At 32.5% G+C, this 25743-nt stretch overlaps 1 protein-coding gene across 1 annotated transcript in view; it reads left to right on the top strand.

Moving 5' to 3' along the window:
• Positions 1 to 25743, top strand: part of LOC143918439 (uncharacterized) — a 48954-nt gene that overhangs the window by 6647 nt on the left and 16564 nt on the right. The window contains exons 2-3 of the mRNA XM_077440379.1: positions 1391 to 1500; positions 4719 to 4849. Of these exons, the coding sequence (XP_077296505.1) occupies positions 1393 to 1500; positions 4719 to 4849 (239 nt within the window). The 5' untranslated portion in view covers positions 1391 to 1392. The remainder of the gene's footprint in view (positions 1 to 1390; positions 1501 to 4718; positions 4850 to 25743) is intronic.

Genomic DNA, 25743 nt, shown 5'->3' with positions numbered 1-25743 from the left:
TCGTATTTCATTACTTTCTTTGCCCGCGCATCAGTGGCACGAAACATTTTTTTTATATACGTATTCATATTTATTTTTCAATCAAGCTTTATAAATATTTATCAATTTTTTAAAAGCTCTTCAATTTCGGGTTCATCATCAAAGTAAATTTCGGGTTCGTTGTCAAAGTCATATAAGGAGTTATTACTTGGGAATTGATTATTGTCGATAAATTCATTTTCAGAATCAGTAGAGCTGCTGATTTGTCGAGTTCCTCGGCGAGGAGCTATTATTTCGCTTTCGTCACTTTCACTGTCCGATATCATTTTGCAGAGTTAAAATAAATGGCAAAAAACAATAAAAATCCGCTTTCAATTATATAGGTCACGAGACGTCACGAATTCGTGCAATCAATCAAATGCAACTGAAATGCATACAAAATGTTTATGATACATGTTGAAAAATTATTTGATTATTAGAAACTTTGCATCCTTGTGTGTCTCGCTCACACATACACAATTAAAACCAAGAAAGAAAGAGAGAAAGACCGCTACCTGTTTCAAATGTATCGCATGTTTTAACAACGACAAATACATCGATGTCTAAAAATAGATTATTGAAAAAAATAATGCGTCGGAAACAATCGTCAAAACTTATTTAGTGTATATATGTAGGTATCTCTTTCGCACGCACGCATGTAAAAGCAAGACAGAAAGAGAGAGCGCGAGTCCACAACTGCTTCTTAAAAATGTATATAAAGTATTAAAAAAATTACGCGCGTTCGGCGAAGCAAGTATGTAAAAAAATATATTATATTTATTTTTTTATAAAGTAATTACAAATGTTAGCATTTTTCGCTTGGACATTGAAAAACCTCGTAGCAGCCAAAGGGTTAAGTTATATTATATATAAAGTTCCTTTTTTGTAGTTATAAAATATATTAATTTTTTTTTAAATATTAGTATTATTTACTATTAAGTCGCTGGTGGCCGCAGTAAAATCCACTAGTGGCCGCACTTGAGAACCACTGATGTAAAGTCACTTTCAACTCTGTAATCAGTAGTTGTCTATTCACGTTTGAGACCTATTGAAGTACTAATTTTCATATTTATCGGCAAAATATACTCTTTGGCACTACCACCTATTTACTATGATTGTGTGCTTTTTGCAGTGGCTTTTTTCCATGGACTTCATTAAATCTGGGTCATTTTTCTTTTATGATAGGGTAGATTGCAGACGAGACGAAAGAGGATACAATTACCGTTGTCTCTACACGACAACCGCTTTCTCTGATGCTTCCAATTTCGACAATCATGCAATTTAGCACACTTGACATAATTTCCTCACGTATTTCATTTTTGCATCATATATTACAAGTTCGTTTTTTTATTGTTGCCCTCTTTTGACACAGGTATGGAGTGGGAAGGACCACCCAAACAAGGACTTTATGACCCACAGAACGAACATGAAGCTTGCGGAGTCGGTTTCGTGGTGGCTATAGATGGAAAACGTAGTCATAAGGTAAGCTAACTTTCAGTACCCTATTGAGGACTCAAGTTTCTCACTTTGCATTCTTACATATGTACAGGCTTTTTGATTTCAAAACTTACCCTGCTTTTTTAAACGAAGAAATAAGCAAATTGTATGTATGCATGTGCTGAACTAAGGTTTTAATCATAGTTTTACCTAGTTATTTTATACATGAAAAATTTGCCTCATTGCCACGGTACATGAACGATTATTTATTGAATAAGTTGGCTAATCTGAAATTGAAGAGTTACATGGCTACGCAATTTTAGCTAATTAATATTTGTTATAAAATGTAATGATACATTTTATTCGCTCAACTGAGAATATTCAATTAAGTGAATTTCAGACGAAAATTAAAACTTTTAGAATGCGACTAATGTAATAATACTTCAGCTCAATCGTTTAGTATCATCATATATTCGATATATGGTGAATGGTTGAGGAAATTATTACTTTTGTATAATTGTAAGTGCGGTACTTATTGGAATATTTTTTTGTTGAAAACTCATTGTTGCGAAATTGGATGACACTACTGCTACTACTCTCATACAATGTTCCCCTTTTAGGGCGAAAACACATTGAATGGTACATGGCACGTGTTTTTTTTCTAGATACTTTTATACATGCGAAAAAACGCAGCACCCCTAGCCCATATACATGGAACACAGTCCCCTTGGAGTGTTTTCGGTGATAATTTATCCTTGTATTTATCCTTGCTTGACAGTGATCGATAACGGTGAATTCCATATTTTAAGAAATGTATGCATTCTGCATGTGCAACTACACCCAAATTCGGATTGGGAAACACCCACTGTCACAGCGGGGAGCCAAGGACATGACGTTCCATACCACTCAATGTGTTTCGCCCGTAAGTGTGGCCGGCCGCACACATGTTTCCTTCCCCCGCACAGTCCGCACACAGAAATATTGTAATATGTATATACGTCTATTTTGAATGATGTTTTGGGTGAATTATCATCAATGTAAAAATAATTTAAAAGAACATCTATAGTTTGAAAAAGCCAAAATTAATAAACTACATAAGAGCTCAATATTTAAGTGAGATATTATATTTTATTGGAGCGAAGATGTGAAAAACCGGTCTCCCTCACGGAACCGAAAGTGAAACGCCCGAAAACGCAAATATCGGAAGGCAAAGAATGAAAATCGAAATATTTCAAGTCGAAAAATAAAAAAAGGGTGCATGGTAAACGGTACTATGTATATACATATAATATATATGAGTGGCATGCGGTGAAATTATCTCTCTTTTTGTCATACAGCCTTGTTTAATGTGCGCGCGCAGAATACGGGAGGAAAAGCCTGTTCCTCTTGTTCCTGTTGTATCCTGCTCGCGCAAATTAAGTGAGGATGTACGACGGGGGAGAGACCCTTTTTTATCTTTTGGCTTAAGATCTTTCGATTTTCGACCTTTGCCTTCCGATATTTGCGTTTTCGGGCGTTTCACTTTCGGTCCCGCGAGGTAAACCCCTGGGACTTCTTAAAACTATTCGATATTCGAATATTTGGGATCCCTAGTACATATATGTACATAGTGATCCAGATCAATTTGAGGATATTTCAGATTTACTGGAACCTTTCAGGCATCAAGCGCTGAATAAGAACGAGGATTTAGTTTGATAAACGCGACTAAATCAAAATCAAGAAATATAATGGAAGTTGAACATTTAGAAAGTTTGTTTATTACGAATAAAGTCATACATCCAGAAAAATTGTTGACTTAAATGTGGTGTATGAATATTGTTTTGTAAAAAGAAAAAATCTAAATAAATTATTTAAATGTTCATTGTATAAACATTTCGTTATTTTTCGTGTCCCAATAATAATAAACTAATCAAATAATCTAGTATAATATATGTAAATACACGTATTAGCCATATTGAAGATATAATATACAGAATGTTAAGAATCTAAGTACATAGCCTTAAATATTTGATAGCTCATATTATTTAGAACATTTTGAGTCACCTCTGTACAAAGTCTTATGGTTTTTTTTTATTTAAGACCGGTGTGACGCTTTGGGGCAACCTGTCAGGTCACACTGGTCATTTTATTGTTGTTATTATTTTAAAATAATAAATTAAATAAATAAATAAATTTCATTTTAAAGATTTTTAGTAAAAACACCAGAATCTTACAGTTAATTGCAAATTTTAATTACTAATTTAATACGTTACTCACTAAATGCTAATACATACGTTAAGAGGGCTGGACACCAGCGCCTTGTCCATACAAATGTATTACACTTCTCCCTTCCTCAATTATAGCACTAGAGAAATTATTTTTTAATATGCTATGGATATCCAACATAGGCATGTTTCTGTGGTTTTATTTTTTTGATTAGTTATTTTTTATAGGAGCTATGTAGGAGCCGCCAAACATCTATAAGATCCCCTCTTTTTTACAACCACGAAAAGAGTCCAACATGCTTATTTAACGGTCGATTTAAAAAAAAATACGCGCACAGTTGCATAGAAAATATCTTTCTCAAACCGATGATGATTTTTTTTTTAAATTGGTCCAGTTTCGGAGGAGAAAATTGGAGAATACGAAACCTCGATTTTGTCGATTTAAAATACGTATTATCTGGTCGAAGGGCAACCGTCGCATTCACTCAATATATATATATATATATAATAATGATATATATATTGTCGCATTCACTCAATATATATGTATATCGAAGAAAGGAACAGCAACAAAATTAAGGTTTCGGGTGTACAGCCCTCTTAACTGTTAACAGACCAACCAAATCGTAATAAGTGCGATCAGATGGTTGTGTCAATTATGATCGAAACTTTTAAATGGTCCAAACTTTAAATAAATAATGATTGGATAAAAATAAAATATAAAATTTATTTATAATTTATTTACGAATTTATTAAATGCATTTATATGACATTATTGAACTCAGATTTATTTTTAATTATTTACGATTCAATCTAGGCTAACGTTTTTAGAAAAAGTAACCACATTCAGTTATCTAATTCACAAAAACAAACTTTTTCATTTACCGGTATACCAGTAGTACGAAAAATCATTTACCGTTTACCGGCTTATGAAATTTTACGGTAAATTGCTATCCATACTAACTACACACTGTTGCTGGAACTTCTTTTGTGTTTTACCGATATTTTTTTACTTTAATGATATCTATATATTAATTTATGTCTTTAAATTCTCAATAGATCGTTCGAGATGCAGAAACTTTGGCACTGCGTATGGAACATCGGGGTGCATGTGCCTGTGACAATGACACTGGTGACGGTGCCGGTGTACTCACAGCCATCCCTCATCTTCTCTACTCGGACGAATTGAGGTAATCATCCACTTCAATTAAATACCAATCACGTCAAGTAGACGTAATCGACACTTTCGATATGATGAACGCTTTAATTACATGTCAACAAGAATGTTTGGTATTGGGTAGCGCGCCAAACATTCACAGTGACAATATTGTTAATCGTTTTCACGTGTACACATACATATATGCATATATACAAAGTTAAATTTATATTAAAATTTCATAGTTTTCGTTAATTACATTACGTGATGTTTTAATCCGAAAGAATGCCATTGTGACGACCTCATTCCATATCGTAACGTGATATAAGCGAAAAAACACAATTTGATTTATAGGTTTTATTATAAACTAGTGTAGGGCCCGTTGATTTCAACGGGTGGTTTAGAAAAGAAATTGAAACTCGAATAAAAATAAAGTTAAAGATATGGAATCGACTGGTTTCGGAAAGACAAAGGCACAAAAAAATGAAAATTATGAAAAAAATGAAAAATATGAAAATAATGAAAAATATGAAAATAATGAAAAATATGAGAAAAATGTACGTAATTTAGAGCGTATGTACGTAATTTAGAGCATTTTTTTTATCGAGACCGTAGTCTAATGGTTAGCGTGAATGTTCTGAGCCCAAGGACCCCAGCTCGACCCCGCGATCCGGAATTAATTTTATTTTTCAAATATCGCTAAAATATAAATTAATTTCAATAATTTCAATTAAAAATATATATTTAATTGTTTTATATGAAAAGAAAAAAATGGTTCAAAACCTCGCTAAATAAAATTATTATAATTACGTATTTTTATATGGCGAGAAGGAATATTTCAATTAATGTTTAAAAAAAAAGGCGAAATGAAGAATTGGATTTGGCGTGATGCAAGTGACCATTAGCTCAATTTAGACCCATATTCAGGCTATTTGGGGTGATCGGTTCGAGTCGCGACAAAGTCGTCTCGTCGAAAAATTAATTTATCGATTTTTATCGATTCGTTCATTATGTTCGGCGAGCGTTAGGACACACACACACACAAATATCATTGAAAAAAAAATAATTGTAACTTTGGTAAACTCTAAACAAGGGGCTCCCAAACTTTTTGGTAAATGGGACGATTCGGAATTAACAAAATGTATGTAGATAGCCGGATGAAAAGAAATCTTATTGGATTCCAGTTTGAACAAATTTGGTCATGTGTAATAATTTTGCATACGGAATTTATACCTAATGTATCGTATAAGTAGTACATCGAAGACAGAAATTTAGCATTTGGAAACGGCTTTCATTGGAAAAAACGTTCTGTCTCAAAGGAACTCATAAAAAAAAACAATATAAAAATTATTTGCGCCAGCCTATATGTATAAGTTATACTGACTTTCGAAGATATTTTTCTAATTCAAACACCGCTTAAGTAGTTTATTTTTTTATTCATCTTGTCATACAAATACGGTAATTTCACAATAAAAAAATCTTACGTGGGATGTATTTTAAACACTAGTATCGGCGCGTCTCCAGTCTATTACCAATGTTCCTTGAACCCTATGAACCAATGAACACTGAAAGCCATATCTTCGACCGAAATCGTGAAGGCGATATCTTGAAATTTTTTTTAACATCACGAGCAGGTCAAAAGAACAGTCAATATTACTGAAAACTAAAAACAAATCTGAAACCTTAGCTTGTAAGAACGGGACTGGACTGAAAAGAAGTATGTCCATATGTAGTACATATGTATGTATATCTGAGAAGCAAGATCGCTCACTGGCGCCGTCCAAACACACGATATCTACATACGATATTTCCATATTCAGTTCCCATATTGCAACCTGTGGTTGCTATTTAGGAACTGGATATGTAAAATATTGCAAATATCGGTAGTAGATATCGTGTGTGTGGACGGCGCCAATAAGCCGTTTTTAAACGGGAGCGATTTAAAAACTGCTGTAGAAATAAGAAAGGTACCATATTAATTTTCCATAAAAATCGGTGATTCAACAATAAAAAGGCGACTCGGAAAAGCTAGACTAAGACTGGCCGCGCACTAGGCAGCCAGGATGCGGCAGCCAGGCTGCCGCACCCAATCTAACATACGGTCGCTCATTGGAGCCCGCGCACTAGGCAGCCAAGAATTCCTAGCTGCGGCAGCCAATAGATCGCGTACGATTGCACGGCAGCCAGCTGGCTGCACGCAGCCAGAGCGTGCAAGGTAGAATTGACGGGCTAGTATGTGGCTGCCATCAGTCTCCGCGCACTTGTCGTAGCAGCCAGAAGTATTTTACGCTCCGAAACTAGTTTTAACTTCTTTTTGAAAATGAGTTTCGTTACAGAAAATCTAATTCGGGATATCGAAAATCGTAAGGCAATATGGGATATGTCTTCAGAAGAATATAGTGATCGGGATGTGAAAAGACGAAGATGGGAAGAAATTACAAATACAATGTGTGAGAGGATGAATCCAAAATCTTCTCTTTGCTTTGCGTTTCTTACGAAACAAGAGGTAAAGAATTATTTCTTCTACGTCCATATCGCTTGACGGAAGGGTGACTACAGGCCGTCGACTCTGGCTACCGAAACTGGCTGCTCAAAATTTTGACTGCGGCAGCCAGGCTGCGGCAGCCTGGCTGCCTAGTGCGCGGCCAGCCTTAACACTCGGAGATCGGCAAAAATCCATATATCAATGAAAAAAATTAAAAACATCCGATTTTAATTAATGAAATTATACGAAAATTGGAGTTATATTTTCTGACGAATCCAAATTTAACCCCTTCAGCCCCTGCGATTTTCGGTGAAAAATTAGGTGAGAGGTACAACGAAAAATGTAACCAGAAGACAGTAAAGCATTTTCCAACCCAAATGGTCTGGAGATGTTTTCTTTATCACGAAAATGAACTAATGCAGTTTCTGCAAGGTTCCATCGACTAAAAAAAATCCTAGAAGAAAGTTTCATTTTTTCGATGAAAGTTTCATCTTTCAAATTTTTAGATTCGGGATTATTTCCAGGAAATTGGTATCAAGACATAGATAGCATGGGTATTTGAAAATACCTATTGGTTGGATAAATCATTTCTGATTGGATTTGAAAACACAAATGAAGCTTTACTATAAGATTAACCATGTTTAATCGGTTTATATAATAAATACCGAGCGAAACCGGGTAAAACCAATAGTAAATAATAAGCTTTGGCAACAAATCGAAATGGAGGAGGCTGAAAAGTTATCTTTATATAAAAATTATAATATCAATCTCGAAAGTCAGTGTGATATTTGTCATTGATTTTTATTGGCCAGTGCCTCATAATTAGGAGAGGGTGATGATATTCCTGTTAGTAAACAATCATAAAGATACTCCATCGGTGAGTCGAGATATACATATATACATATGTATATTTTGATTTTATTAAATTCATGTTTGAAAACAATGATTTGCAAAGATATGTGGAACCGAAAAAATATATTCTTATTTTCTGCTTTTTTATAAGAATATAAACTTTTTTCTGTCCACTGTATTCCAGAAATCCTCATCTGATGTAAAGGATTTTAGCATAATATAATCCAGTTATTCTGTCCTTACTTGAACAAGCTCTGCAATATATACAACTATTTCTATGCATAGTTACAGGATTGATAAGAAAGAGACCATTGGCTCGATGATAGTAAACCGCTGAAATCTCTTTTCAAACTGTTTTTGAAGCACATGAAGGTGCTTGACAAATAATGACATATTTGGGAAATACACGAGAGACTGCGTCTGCATATCTAATATCCACAAAACCAGTTTTGCTTTAAATTATTACAGAACCTATCATTTTAGCTACATATGTAAATGTTTGTCTTTTCTTTGTAGCTCCCAATTTTAAAGAATTAAATTTTTCCCAAACCCAAACCCGATCCGATCAATGCAGCGGTCGCAACCGCAAATGAAGAGAAGATAAAAATGAGAGATTATTAAATAAGTATTTTAGAAACTCGTTAAAATATAATTGTGGCGAGCGTACACAAGTCAGTCAGCGAGCGCCATGGCGCCCGCGGGCACGGCGTTGGAAACCCCTGCCTTAATACAACGAAAGTTTTCCACTATGACCATCTATGAAAACCCAAAATTCACGTTTTTCGCTCCGGCCTAATGTACATATAATAAAACAAATACATGCTGGTTACTGACCAGTAATTGCAACAATCTTCCTGGGTTATACTTAATTTACTATTGCCCGTCTTAGGACAAGAATTCGGAATAGGCCATCTTGAGATAAAATGAATATTGTAGTTATTAAACTCAAATATTTCTTTACGAGTTCAACAAGCTTATATTACGACTTTGAATTTGCAACGCTTTTTCTCACCACATGTGCAATACTTACATTATCTTCGTTGCTAGAGTTATTTTTATGACACATGACGTATCTATCATATAATGAAAATTGGCTGCGTTTATAAATATATGTATGAATTATCGACAGGTCGATAGGTTTCGCCGGAAAAACGTGTCCACTGTAATATCACGTGAAATGCCTTTATCAAAGCAAACTATTTCATTATTTATATTTATATACATTTAAAGATGGAAAAAATCAATATTCTCTACACAAACAAAAATGGCCTTGTTTTTAATTTATTTTCTTATCAACGCAGTTCATAATTTTACTATTTCGGTGCGGTGTACATACATACATACATATGTATGTATATTTTCAATGGTAAAGTCATAACTAGACTACGGCGCTCGGGTTCTATTTCTCAGGAAAGCGGGTTGATTACTATTGGCCTACAAAGCTATAGAGCAAAAAAAAAAAAGGTTGACTAGAAATTGAAAATGGTGAACCCATTTTTTTGTCCAATTAGAAACCGAACGCCTATCCTTAGTCAGAACCAGTTCGGACGATACTTTTTGCACATAAAATGGTTCACTATTGTCAACCTTGCTTTTTTGCTCTTGCTTTTTTGACGAATGGAGAGGTCTATTGTTATTTAAAGAGCACCAAGCCATCGCTGTAGTCTAGTCATAACTTGTGGCTTAACCATTGGTTGGATGGTGATTAGGGCAAGAATGAAAAAAATTACAACAAAAAACGTTATGGCTACTGTAAACTTCTTTTTGCACTTAGCATTGTTGGAACGTGTATTGTAAATGTTTATCTTTCATGATTTTTGTGGTAATTTTTCATTCATGCCCTAATCACCCTATAGTCATAAACAAAAATCGGCGTTAGGTGGGATGCTTTTCGCACAATAAAATGTTGCACTATTGTCAATTCCTTAAAAAATTCATGCTTTTTGCTCTCTTGCTTTGAACACTTATAGAGCAGGCTATTGTTATTTGAAAAGCAACCGCGCAAAGCCGATCTCTAGTGTCAATTTCTTAGAAAGGACATTTTTTTACAAGCTATATTTGATATCTTGCTTTAAACACATGGTTTTTCTAAGAAATTGACCATTTCTAGAAGGTTCGCTCTAGAGCAGCGGTCAGCAACCTACGGCCCGCGGGCCAGAACCGGTCCGCGAGAGATTTTCATCCGGCTTCAGGATAAATTGACCTGATTTTTAAAAACTAATTTAAAATCTAAAATTTTTAAGATTATTAAAATTTTTGACCTGTTCGTGGTACAAGAAAAAAGGTCAAATTCCTTCACAATTTCTATTGAGGTATAGCTTCCAGGTAGTTAATACCCAAATGAAATGCAAAAAGCAACTTTTCGTTTTTCTTTTGTTATCATGTTAAATCGTTTGAAACAAAACTGGAATTATTTAATAAGAAGAGGCTAGTAAAAATCACCCATTTTACTCATTTTCCTTGTTCTGATTTGTCTAAAACTATACCTATCAGAATTTTCCGATCGAAAACTGTATTCATAATATTAAATTTTATAGAAACGGTTTGAAGATCGATTTATAGATTTTAAGAGTAATTTAAGTGTTTCAATTTTTCCAAAATCTATTTTCTCTCTATTTTCTCCCCTGGCAATAGTCCGCGCCTCCCCAGGGAGGCGCGGACTATTGCCAGGGGAGGCGCCAAAACTTTTTAATAAAAATATAATTTTCATACCATAATATCTACAAATAAATAAAACTTCATAACGTAGCTTAACAGTAAAAATTCAATGCATGAATGTTTATTTTTATTTTTCTTTCATTTTTATATACACATTTAATTAGCAACCTTTCTCGAAGAAAATCAAAACGAAGAGACATGAACTTGCCTATTTGGTTGAAATTTTTCGAAAATTGAGCGGTTTAAATAAAGCAATGCAGGGATCACAAATACATCCACTTGTTTAAAAAGACAAAGTAAAAGCTTTCATTAAAAAGTTGAAGTTATGGAAATCGAATTTACAAAAGAATGAGTTGGATATGTTTTCACTTTCCAAAGATTTCTGGGCCACAGTCAATATTGAAGAAAGTAAAAATCTTTTTACTGACCACTTGGATGGTTTAGTGCTGCATTTTTCCAATTATTTCAAAGACCTTGATTTCTCAAAATTTTTGTGGATACAGAATCCATTTAACTATAATGAATAAGACGAATTCGAGCTGACAACCATAGAAAAAGAAAAATTGATAGAATTATCATGCGATAGCTCACTAAAACAAAAGTTTCAGAATTAAACCATAATTAAATTTTGGATGAATCTTAGTGGATAGTATGAATCTTTCTATTGCAAAGCAATGCAAGTGCTTCTACCGTTTGTAACGTCTTATTTATTCGAAACGGGCTTTTCGGCACTAGCTGCAATGAAAACCAAATATCGAGCCAGGTTAATAGTTGAAAAGGAGTTACGAGTGGCACTCTCCATATTGCCCCCCCAAGATTTTATAAACTTTGTGCCAATAAACAACAACATCCTTCGCACTAAATTTTGATGTGTTGAACGTATGTAGTTTAATTATTAATTGAATATAAAAATAAATAAAGGTGATCGTATAAATTTATGTTATAGCAAAACCTTTTTATTATTCTGTCTATTGTAGTGTTCAGAATTTTTTTTTAATCTATTAAATCTATTAAAAAATAAAAGGTAGGGAGGCGCGGAAAAAAAATTTTTTTTTTGGGAGGCGTAGTTGCATAAAGTTTGGAAACCGCTGCCCTATGGCGCCACCGGGCAATTTTTTCTAAGCCCCCCTAGAATTTTTTTTTAAAAATGGGTTTCCATCCACTTTTTCCAAGCTTGGGACCGGCAGCAAAGTGGTTAACAAGATTTCCCAATCCCAGGTGGAGTTAAAAATAAAATTATAATTAAATGAAAATAAAATGATAATTCAGAAGCCTTTCTTTCAGCAAAATCTATAACACTGTTCGACACGAAAAATGGTTCAGAGACGAGATATGACTTTTCTTATAGATCTATGCCCAGTAAACACGAATGTGGTAATAAAAAATGTGGATTGGCTAGAGATTCGGAGATATATGTGTTTATTAAATCGCGCGATTTTTCTATATCTTCGTGTTCGGTCGATGTCTCAAAATCTGCCAATTTCCTGTTCAAAATTGAATATTGTAATCTATAATCGGGTATATTATCTTTCATTTGTAGTACTTTTCAGCTTTCAAATCTCTCTAAGTAGTCGTCCAGTTTAAATCAAAAGTCAAACGTACGTATTTTCATTTGGGATATTTTCCCTATTTTATATTGAGTATTTTCTATTGAAATATGTTTATTGGGATAGTGTTCTGGACATACTTTTTTTGTTTTCGTTTAAAAGGGTTAATCGGAAGTGTGCTTAATTTTAAATCGGTAAAATTCCGAGCTAAAAACTCGTAATAGTATTTATTCGTATTTACACGAATCTGAATTGAATTAATAGGGATAATATATTAAATTGTCTTTATATGAGAATTATATAAAATTCCATTTCAACGAAAAAGAAAAATCATATTTCGACTATTCTTGTGGATTAATAACAAAAATTCGTTTATTTTATCGGGGTAAGCCAGTTATCAATAGAATTTAGTTTAGCTTAGAGTTTCGAAAACCTGAGATTAGTTTAAAGTTTCGAAAAACTATGTTCACCACTTGATACAGTTTCAAACAGTGTCAGCAAAATTCGCATAGCAACCCAAATATTCCGATGCAATTATTGTAAATCATGCTGTTTTATAAAATTTAATACTTTATTTGAAAGAAAAGCTTTTAAATGAATAGGTTCATCGCTTAGTTCGTTACTAATATTATCTGATTTTTTAATTCGCGGTGAGCTTAATTTGAAGATCGGCTCTTTCCGGTAGATTATTTACAAAATACACAAAAAACCCCACGTCTCTGAATATTTGTTCAACTGTTCGAATCTTTCTTTCATTGATACTATGTTGTATCTAAGAATAAAAAATTAATTTAATTGAAAAAGAACATCGTACCAAACAATTAATGGAACAAGAAATCTTTTAATTGTTCCGCAAATGTGATTGCTTCATGAGCTACACCTGGATCCTGTCTTTTAGTTTCAGATAAAGTAATTAAAAAATCATGAACGTCAACAAGTTAATAAAGAACTGCTTTGACACTTGGTATTTTCACTTCCAATCGTGTGTCAGATAATAAGGAATTATTTAAGGATTATAATTGCACGTGAATGTTAGAATCTTCCAGAGATATGTGTGAAAATGTATACAGTTTAGAAAATATAAGCGCCTTTGGCCCTCTAATCTAAAATTTTGTAGGGCCTTTTTCGCTCTAATTTTAAATTGTAAAGCGCCTTCGTCGCATTGAATGGCGCCCTAACTTACTAAAACCGGCACTGAGTATAGTCGATCGTTTGCTAGCAGATTTAAAAAAAGATAAGATAAGATAACATTGCTAGCAAGTTAGTAGTACTAGTTATGCGTAATTACTTATGATCGAACTGCCTAACTAGTAATTACATACATAATTAATTGCTAGCAATCGATTGACTAGATAAATTCTAGAGCCGACCGAAAGAACAGAATCAGCGAAAGAATCTAGAACAGAATCAGCGAAATTGCGAGAAATGGGTAAATGTTGCCAATTTGTTGGAATCGTTTCAATAAAAATCAGATTAATTGGCAAACTCTGATAAGAAACGATCGACCTGGAGTCACAATCCAAGGTCTGACCAGCAGCAACCAGTGGGACTCGAACCCGTGACCACTGTGTTCAAAAGCATTTATGTTAACCACGAGTCCACGCTGCTGCTGCTGCTGTTTCCGAAATATCTACGATATGATAAATAGATCAGTCCCATAACTATTGCGGAACACAAAAGAGCGACGCAATAACTTTTGCACGACGTCGCTTTAGATTGGCTTAAATCATGGTGGACAAATAAGAAGCAGGAGATGATTTTGCACTTGTCTACAATGCAGAGCAGTAAGAGATCGCCAACAACACGGATGACATAAACAAATTTATTGTTAGTACCTAATGGATTTATTGAACTTCATGCAATAAAATACTTGATCCGTATTTCTTCCGTTTGAACCTTCCTTTTCTATTGCCGAACTACTCAATCCAAGCTCTTCGATATCTGATATCATCGTCTCGTCTATCATCTTTATTTTTCTAATTTTCGTTCATCGGTGATCAATGTCGCATTCCACACATATGTACTCGTACGTTTGTAATTTTTTCCATCCGTATTCTTTTGAACGGTGATGTTGGTAATTTTTGAACGTTCGAAGTCCTCTTTTTGCGTGTGCTTCGCAAATTGACTGACAATTATTGTAATTATCGTACAGATACGAAGTCTTGTTATGGACATGTTCCAATTGCGGTGAACAGAATAGAAATTAAATTAGATACAATTTATGTTGGGAAATCTGTTTTAAAGATTGATGTAACTGCATCGCAGTTCGATTATTTGTGTTTTTTAGACGGCTTGAATTTTTTATGTGACTATTGATGAAACCGGATTATAAGGCTACTCATTCGGGAGAGTCGTGATGCTGCTTTTAATAGTGCCTTATATTTTTTTCGCAATTTTCAAATCCTTGCCATCTTCGTCTACATCAGTGGTTCTCAGGCGAAATTTTACCGTGGCCGCACCAAATTTAATCAAATAAATTAAAGTTACAAAAAAAGTGGATCAATTTATTCATAAAATAAAAGAAATTTTAACATTTTGGTATCTATTTATTTAATAATAATGCAAATGGAAATTGCTCAATACTCCTTTCTTCCAATGCAAGCCGCATTGCTGCTTCTAAGTTTGCGTCTGTCAGCTCGTTTCTAAATTTATTTTTAATAAAGTGTATTACACTGAATGATCTTTCGCAATAGACGGTAGTGGGAAAAATAGACAATATTAATAAAGCAATTGTTGCCAAATCTTTACATTGGTTTGTTTCATTGTCAACATATATTTCCGACCAAAATTTTTGAACCGAAATATTATTAAAATGGTTATTAAGTATTTGATTATGACTAATTTCTAATAATGCATATTTTACGTTAGCCCAGTTAATTAATCTCAATACTGAAAATGATTTTGATCAATTATAGTACTATGAAATTTTCATTTGTCTTCATAATAAAAGGGGAAGATACAAAAGAAACAGTTTGAAAAATATTCAATTCTTCGAACCTTTCATCAATTTCCAGATTCAGAGATTTAAGACACTCTATTATTTTAAGTTTTAATTTTAATTTTGAAGTTTTTTCTGTCATCTTATCTATGAAATCACTAACAGAAGATAAAATTGAAAAATTGTCATTTTCAACTTCTGTCACAAGGCTTTTTGCTATAATTTTAGTTTGTCAATGATGAGCATGGTTTCTATAATATTATTGTTGTTACTTTTTTGTAGTTTTTAAAATATATTTAATTTTTTTTTTAATATTAGTATTATTTAGTATTAAGTCGCTGGTGGCCGCAGTAAAATCCACTAGTGGCCGCATGCGGCCACCGTGGCCGCACTTGAGAACCACTGGTCTACATACATATGTACATTTGAATATCTTTCAATAATTTCGATGTGAGCTCCTTTCAAGTAGGTTTTTTGAAATTAAGTGAAATCGTTAGATTATTTCTGCTTCTTCACACATCCGGTGCAATGAGATTGGATTCAAACAATTTTTGAATTTTCCTTGATCTTTTTTTTTTCAGATTGTTAATATGGTGTATTTTAAATTCAATTATATTTACATAATAGTGTCAATATGAGTATTATTACATTTGTTTTAGCATATGCTCATATTATCTGTACTGTTTATTCAGCTTAATTTGAAACTGTGCTAACTGAACAATTTTCATCGATGGAAATTATACCTATCAAAAATAAAACCACAAATATAAATTGCGTCAATTTTACATTTTAAATTTTCCAGAGAGCCGTCAGAAAAACCGCACAAGGAAAAATTTCACGGAATTTTTACGTTACCTCTGATTTTTAATTCTATAATTAAGTTCCAAAACACGTTCTGTAATATGTATAAGTTTCTAAAAAGGTAGCAGCTATTCTCGCGATTGTTTATTTGTTCAAATCACACACGAAGATATGTATTTAATCTTCCTCATAATAGGTGCAATACACTAGTTGAAAGTATAATTATAACCCAAGTATTAAATATTGATAAGCGTTCATACGAATTCCGATCCCAAGTCGTAATTAACATTGAACTAGTCATAATTTTATATTTATATATTATGATTTATTTTTAGTTTCAATGTGAATTTACGTAGTAGAATGCTCACGATAATTTATGTAAATGCACATGTACATCATAAAGCATAGTAGCAATAACATCGCGTTCATCTGAAAGACGACAATATTTTTAAGTTAGCCCCAATTAACTTGGCCAATTAGTGAAATTTACTTAGTCAAAGTATCGTGTATCTTTTCAATCATCATCATCTACATCCATTCACCAGTCACTGCTGGATAAAGGCTGCTCCAACACGCTTCCACTCGTCTGTTTTGCGCAACTCTCATCCATCTGACCTCACACATTTTCCTAATTTCGTCTACCCATCTTCCTTGCGGTCTTCCTTTTACCCTTTTGCATTCTCTCAAGTACCATTCTAACTCATGTTTTGTCCACCTTCCGACCATTCTTCTAGCCACGTGGCCCGCCCATTGCCATTTCAATCTCTTCATTCTATCCACTACTCTTGTTATACTTCTCACCCACGTATTCCGTTTCCTGTCTTTACTCGTTATGCCAAGCATACAACGTTCCATAATTATTTGAGTGCATTGGACTTTGTGTAGCAATTTGACGTTCAATGTCCAAGTTTCACATCCATACATTTAAAACCAAATAAAAAACTTCAAAAGTTTAATTTTAATGACACCCTCCTCCCCACCGAAATATCCACTTTTTGATAACTAGGATTTTTTTTAAATGTTATCACTATTGATATTGTGTTTTCCCAAAACTCACTGTATCAGAGAAAAAGAAGTACATAATTATATTTCAACTTCTAATATAATGTTAAGCGTCGCGCTTCGTCTTGAAAAAAATGGCAAAACTTCTGGGTATCGAATGTTTAATAGAACGAGTAGTTATTTCTGAGAAATGCTATTTGACAGTCAAGTGTTGTTATTGCAAATTTATTCCACTGATGTTGCATGTAATGCCTCCTGCGACGGTTGCACAAATAGTTGCATACCAGATGCGGAAACTGCGCATCTGGTGCAAATTGTCCCTCCTGCTTGCGCTACTTTATAAATAGACCATCGGCACAAAGAGTCCGTTGCACGTGTAGTATAAGCGATTTGCAGGAAACCCGAACTGCCAGACCGAGGTCGTATTCTACACTCGGCTATAAATATTTGAACCGACAGACCAGCCATCTCTCGAACTGCTCGCTGTCTTTTCGTATGACGTGTCCAGCAGCACGACGCCACGCCGTTTGTTCAACTTCGAAAGACGGTGGGGTGGACTGGACCAGTTCCAATCCGGCGACAGAATGGTCAATGGCTTTCCGTCACACGAGGTGCACTTTTGTAACCCAAACTAGTAGCAAATTTGTGTTGTGTTTTCACTATCTATATGAAAATTCACCCAAGTTTAGTTCTAGACGTTCCTATTTGCAGAAACGATTACACTTCTGTCTCTAGTCCATTGAAAAACGAGAATACTCAAAATAGAAGCAGACTCGTCAAAAATTTATTTTGACGCGCTTCAATTTTTTTTTATCATGTCAAGATTTCCAACTTTTGTTATTTGATATATACATATTAATACATTAGGCCAATTACAAACGGTGGCCTAATGTATTAATACACGTTTAATGTTTTTTTAGTACTTAATCGGCTTCTATTTGACCATGACAGGCATTTTACTACCTTGCCTTTAATGGAGTATCTTTGAAGGGATTTTTTTAAGACATATTTATTTTAAATACTTACGAGAGGTGGCATGATATGTTTGTAAATGGAAATTAAGTAACAATATAATTTATAAAGAGAAAGACTTCAACAATTTATATAACAACTTAAGCTTTTTTCTGACTATAGACGTATAGACTTTAGACTTTTATTAATAGACTAATAGACTTTTATTTTGAATATGTAATCTAGAACTCCTATTTCAAATCTTATTTTGGTAGTTAATCTTTTAAAAAAGTTGCTTTTGTGTTTTTTAACAGATTCAATCTATGCATTTTTCTCTTATCTATTACCAGATTCAATACGTATTATTTTAATATCTTTCGGAACTTTATCTAAAGTAAAAATAAGTATACATATTTAAGTATTTATATCTTGGAAAAGCGATTTCTTACATATGTACATAATCGAGGAAGTCTTTTAAGTGCAAACATTTTACAAAGGCGATATACTGTATTTCGATAAGGAAATGCGATAATTTTAAATGGATATGTATTTGTATGTACAATGCTGGTAAAATCGTTTTATGTACTGTTTGTATTTAGGTATGTAGATAATAGAAAAATAAAAACTTCTCCAATGATTTATATTAGATTTTATATATACATATATGTATATGTATATATATATATATATATATATATATATATATATATATATATATATATATATATATATATATATATATATATACATATATATGTATATATATTGCATAGAGAAAATTCTGTCTTTTTTTTAAGCCTTCTCCCAATAACCATGCAACTATCAACAGAGTAAGTAATAATCGCCAATGTTCAGTTTTATGCCCCATAATCAGATATCACTTTTTTACGTTGTACATATTGAATTTCTGACGAAATATTTTGAACTGCATCGAAAATGGTCGAGGCCGTCATAAGTCGGTCGACAAAATATTACATCGGATATGCGGCGTGTCTAGCCAAGTTTTTTTGCTCGTATTATTTTTTACACATCTGAAACGATGAATGACCCCATAATAATATTTTTTCGCGCGAAAACTCTAAAACATTTTCTCTACAATATGATTTCATCATAGTGCAGCTGTGAACGGCGACAACATGGTCAAGTTTATCGTCGGCTCCAACTGCGGTGTGATGCAACTTTCTCTTAATGACATGTCGGAAATGGATTATTCATTGAATATGGCAGTCTACTAATTATGACTCAGTTTAAAAATATCCTCAATTATCACTAATTATTTTTATAATACATTTTGATTTATTGTCAAATGTGAAATCCGTATTCGGTTAGTTTTCATAAAGATCACATAGTTTAAGTTAAAAAATCTCCGTTCTACATTCACCACTATTAGTTTTAATCAAACTGTTATGATCCGTCGTCACTAACTGATTCAAACGACCTTTGCTGTTGTACACATTTAGTTTTCTACGCATCAAATATACATGCTGCCCTTTATCACTGCTTTTATAGCTCGTGCAACGAAAGCTGGCACGTACCAATACAAACACGTATATTGTATCCGTGAAGATATGAATAAGATTTTTTGTATCTGTTTTCTAGGACAATCAGTTGGTCCCTTTCATACGCACCCACTTTCCGAGCATGACAGAAACAACAATTATTTTTTGTATTGCTCGGTGATTTTTGCTCAGTGATCAAGTGTGCACTACAGGGTGATTTTTTCCAGTTTCACTGGTCAGTCACCGATCAACCCCCACAAACTGACGTAACGCGTTCTTATATTGTTTGCTAATTGGTTAATTGGAGTTAGTTCATTAGAATTAGTGGATATATGATAATAAAATGCTTTGTAATAAAATTGGATCTGGGAAAACACTAACGGGACAATCTCGCGAAATTGTGTATAATGTTTTCAACTATTTCATGGATTGTGTATTGAATAGTGAAAGTGACGAAAGAAATAGTTTTATGAAAAATTTATATGCTTCAACTGCGGAAGCGACTGGTGTTTCTAAAAGAAGTGTTCAGCGAATTGTTTGTGAAGTACGAAATCAATTTGTGGTGGCTAATAAACCGCCAACATCGCAACCTTCAATATCGGAGCCATCAACGACACAACCTATATCCTATAATAAAAAACAATAAACAAAATCATCAAGAGTTTGTACTTGATAAAATCTTGGAAGCTCACAAAATCTTGGAAACATGAAGAAAAATTTATTGAACTGGAACCAAAACTCGATAATTTAACGGACAATTTCATTGACATTATAAAAGTAGAATATTCTGATAGCGAATATATGGATTCTTCAAGTGATGGAGAATTAAGTGGCGTAGAAGAATTATGATACGACATTGTATAGAAACAGAAGACTATCCAAAACGAGCAAAGAAGTAACGAATTAAAGAAAATCAGAAAAGGTTAGTAAAACTAGAAGTACGTTTAGTAGTAGAGTAGTAAAAGTAAAGTCTTATAATAGAAAAGTTTGAAATTGAAATTCAAAAATAAGATTATAAAATGAACAATGTATTTATTTAGATTAGAAACACTTCCGGTTCGGGTAGACTTTCTGGGTGTAAATGTACTGCGGCATTATCCAAAGATCGCCGCAATATTTTTTTTGTAAGTTTATTTTATTATTATTTATGACAAGTTCTGACTTAGCTACAAAATTCTGAAGCCGACAAACAATTCTATGCAAAATAATGAAAAAATATTTTGATGGTCTAGGCACCCAACAGTAAACAAATTTGAAGTGAGCAAATAAACAACAAAGTGTAGCGCTTTCTTTGCGAATTTATTTTATTATATTTGTAACGGTCGGGACTTAATACTAGCCGACAAAGAAGAATGTCTATACATAATAATGAAAAGGACTGCATTATTATCAAAATTCGAACACTTTTAAAATCACTTATTTCCTGTTTAATATAATTTATATCCTATATTTTTTTCTCATTTTTTAATTCGTATTAATTTTTGCATACGTACGTTTGTTTTACTTATAATTTAAAAAAATGCTATTTATCATTTTATTCGTGGTACGTATTAAAATATTAAATAAATATGCCACCCAAATTATATCATAGATCTTAAAAACATTACACGATCGGTTGAAATAAAATATATAAATAACAGCCTGTATATGAAAAATGCATTTGTATGAGTACTGTGCACGCGCCTTCTGTAGCTAATAGACCTGTAACTGCGACCTACATATCTATATTTTGTTTTTTTATCTACTGACAATGAACCTTCTGTGTGTTCCAAATTTATTCATATCATAGTATTTATTAGAGTTGTGTTATGAAATAGAATAACAACATGTGTACCATATTTTCAGTGTCAGGGTTTTATGTATTACATCTTACACACATACATATATACCTCTTATGTACATATATGTATAGCACTGATATGGTATCTTACCATCCGAATAAGTGTTATAAATAAATATTATTAAAAAATATGCCATTATATTGTGTACATAATATCAATAAAAACCAGGGCTGTAGAGTTGCTTCATAAATTACCGACTCCGACTCTGACTTTACCTTATGCTTCGACCTCAACTCCGACTCCGACATAAACGATTTTAGTAAGATCAACTCTTCTTGCCAACGTATAAAATTGTTAGTAATAAATGAAATAGCGATTTTCAAAATATAAAACATTAAAGAATTATCGGTAATGAAATTAGTATAAATAAAATGTAAGTACATACATTATTTCTCAAACAAATCAACTTAATAAAAAATTATTAATAATATGCATCAATTAATGTCTTCAAACAAAAATAATTAGATAATAAAAATCAAATAAAATGGAAGAGAAAAGTTTTGTTCATTCAAAAATTCATGATTTTTATAAAGAAATTATTAAATTTCTATTTGTTAATTAGTGGATTTACTTCAATATAATTGGAAGCCCTAGTTGACACATGCTGTAATAGTATTAATTAAAGAACATAATAAAAAGGGTCAGAGTCAGTTTATTTTTATGGCTCCGCCTCCGCTTCATGAATATTACATTGAATAATCCAAACATATTTTATATCTTTTATAGGAAACAATATTATTCATACTTTAATATTCAATACAGTTTTTATCTCACGAGGCATATTTTACAAATACGTACTACTGGGTAATACATACATAAATACATTCAATAGATATTTTGCTATATATTTTGGGCACATCGATGGAGACTTTGCAAAGGTAAAAAATGCGTCGCTTTTATTACTATGAATTTTGTTGAGTATTATGAAATACTCAACACAAACGCTTGTGCATTTGAGAGCGTTTGTGTTGAGATAAAACACTTGAACATTTTAATTGTCATTGTAGAGATATCCATTCTCTATTTACGGACAAATCGAAACAAGTTGAAAGGAATAAACTTTTTTAAACCTAATACCGACCCAAACTAACCGCAAACTATGCCAATTATTATTGTTGATTCAGATATTGAATTTGATTCAGATTTTTCAAAAAGAAAAACATTTCAAAAATATAATATAAATATTTAAAAATATAATATAAACATTTAAAAATATAATATAAATATTTAAAAATATAATATAAATATTTAAAAATATAAAATACGTACATATATTCTGCTTTTCCGAGATTCTGGACATATCGAATGAAAAGAAGTGATAACACTTTGTGAATTAAGTCAAACAGAAATAGCGTTTTTGGAATTGAAAATTGGACTTCCGCTACTTTCAAATATAACGCTTCATATATGTCATTGTGAGTTTTTGACTACAATAGATATGTAATGTATGTATCATATATGTATGTTATCTCAGTGAGCAGTTAGAATTATTAGGTGTGGTTACATAAGAAATTTGCGTGTTGATCCACTGCATTGTGCATTTCATATCACACGCAATATTTATTTTTATACATATATATTTATAAAATTCGCCGTCGTTCGTTGTCGATCGATGACGCATTCGCACCGTTATTAGCTCTTCCATAAATAATATTTAATTAAAGTACCTAAACGGTCTTAAAAAAAAAAAAAAAAAAAAAAAAATCTGTCAACAAAGTTTGTTCCTGTTGTGCTATTTTTAATTCGTACTTATAAAATATACTCAATATACTCATAATAATTACAAAAAATATAAATTCAAGTTTCAAGTGGGTAGTCCATACATTCTCGTTCGCACAGTGAATTTCATAGATTGTCAACCTTTAGTTCAATTCAATTTGGCAATCATGCAGTGTTGTGCATCTTGTGAAACGCAATTTTCTAATGGTGTTCAATGTGCTAATTGTAAGAGGCATTACGATTTTAATTGTGCCAAAATTACTGAAGGCGGCTACAATAGATTGGGAGCTACTAAAAGGGCTACATGGAAGTGTCCACGATGCCGTAATCCACAAAGTCCTCAGTCTTTGACCGAGTCACCTTCGCCGTCATTGGGTACACTACTTAAGGAGATCCTTGATATCAAACGTAACATATCATGCCTGCCGTCGCTTGCAGAGGACATAAAAACGATAAAAACTGATATTAGCGACCTCAAAGCAACATGTGAATTTAACAGTTCAAAGATTATTGAGGCCGAAAGTAGGATAAGTGCAGTAGAGGATAAAGTGAAAGACATTGAGTCACTTCAGAATATTGTTGATGTATTACAAAATAAAATCGCAAGCAATGAACAGAGATTAAGGCTCAACAATGTTGAAATAAAAGGAATCCCTTGTAAAAATAATGAAAACGTCTTTAATATTTTTGACTCGATCTCCAAAACTGTAAATTGTAATATTCCAAAATCAGAAATTAATTATATCACAAGAGTTCCCACCCGCACTTCGGATTAACTACTTGTAGTGAGCTTCATCAATAGATATATTAAAGAAGACTTTGTTGCGACTACCCGTAAACACAAGAATCTCACAGTTAATGATATAGGTGTTGGTGTTGATAATACCAAAATCTACATAAATGATCAATTAACCATTGCCAATAAACAACTTTTGACCAAAACAAAATCCTATGCTAAAGATAAGGGGTTTCAATACGTCTGGGTAAGAAATTCAAACATACTTTTAAGAAAAAACTCCACTTCAAAGATTCTACACATAAAGACTTTGGACGACCTAAAAAAGATTATATAAATATTTTTTCAATGAATAAGCAATCAATTCTAATTTTTTATTTATATTTTTCTTACCTTCTCTTTTATGTGATAATTATATTTACCGATCCTGTTATTCTCTTCTCTATATTTTATATCTACATTTCTTACTTTATTTTTTACTGTATTTTCCACCATATTTTTTACTATATTTTCACTTTTATTAATAATAATTATTTGAATATAAATATTATTATCAAAGAATATACACTAACTAATTCCATATTTTATTTTACTAATACTTATTTCAATTCAATTGCTATCATCAATAATTGTTGTTTGATAATTGATTCTATATCTTCATTTATAATTACATATACTTGTACATGCAATTACATTTTTTACTGTAATTTCTTCCATACTTTTTGCTCTATTTATAACTATAGTTTCACTTCTATTATTGATTATTGTCTTAATATTAATATTATTGTTAAAGAATATAAACTGGTTAATTCCATATTTCACTTTGTTAATATATGTTCAGATTCATTTACTACCATCAATGATTATTATTTGAACAATAGTTCTATATCTTTGTTTATAATTATTGATGCATGTTCATTTGTATACATATGTCTATGCTTACCTACGCATGTAGGCTTATACGTCTATCTTTACGCACTCTATCAATTCTGCCCATATATTATGGTTTTTGTTTTCATTATTAACTAGTGTTGGGCCCGTTGATTTCAACGGGTGGTTTCGAAAAGGAATTGAAACTCGAATAAAAATAAAGTTAAAGATATTGAATCGACTGGTTTCGGAAAGAAATTGATGCACGAATTACGAAGTGATTACGAATTACGAACTACGTTTTGTGCATCGCCGACCTCCTGCCGCCTTTGCCCCCGATGCCTCCGTCGCTCCGGGGCCTTCGGCCCCAGCGCCGCCGACGCCTCCGGCGCCCCCAGCACCCCCGATGCCTTCGGCACCCCGGGGGCTTCGCCCCCAGCGCCGCCGACGCCTAAAAAAATTAAAAAAATTAAAAAACTGAAAAAATTAAAAAACTGAAAAAATGAAAAAAATTAAAAAACAAAAAATGAAAATTATGAAAAAAATGAAAATTATGAAAAAAATTAAAAAAACTGAAAAAACCTGAAAAAAACTGAAAAATATGAAAAAACTGAAAAATATGAAAAATATGAAAAATATGAAAAAAATTAAAAAAATAAAATTTTTGTTCCCCATACTGGTTGACGGTTGATCGTCCGTCACATATATACAAATATACATACAAATATACAAATATACATACAAATATACAAATATACAAATATATTTAGCGACAGTCCGTTTTTATATATATAATAATTATTGGTTCTTTCTTATATTTCTAAACGCACTTTATTTTCAATTCTATTGTCAATTGTCATCTAAATCATTGTTTATTATTATATTATGAACAAATACTTGCCAAAAAACTATATAATTCGCTTTATTAATTTTATTTTAACTCAATTGGTATCACGAGTGATGGTTTGCTCGGTAATTCCGTATCGCTTCTATGGATGCAAGTATGTATGTGTATATTTATATTCATAT

This window comes from Arctopsyche grandis, chromosome 1 (assembly GCF_051622035.1).
Source record: "Arctopsyche grandis isolate Sample6627 chromosome 1, ASM5162203v2, whole genome shotgun sequence".
Lineage (NCBI taxonomy): Eukaryota > Metazoa > Arthropoda > Insecta > Trichoptera > Hydropsychidae > Arctopsyche > Arctopsyche grandis.
Note: the sequence above shows the minus strand (reverse complement) of the source record. Positions and strands in the feature narration are given on the sequence as shown.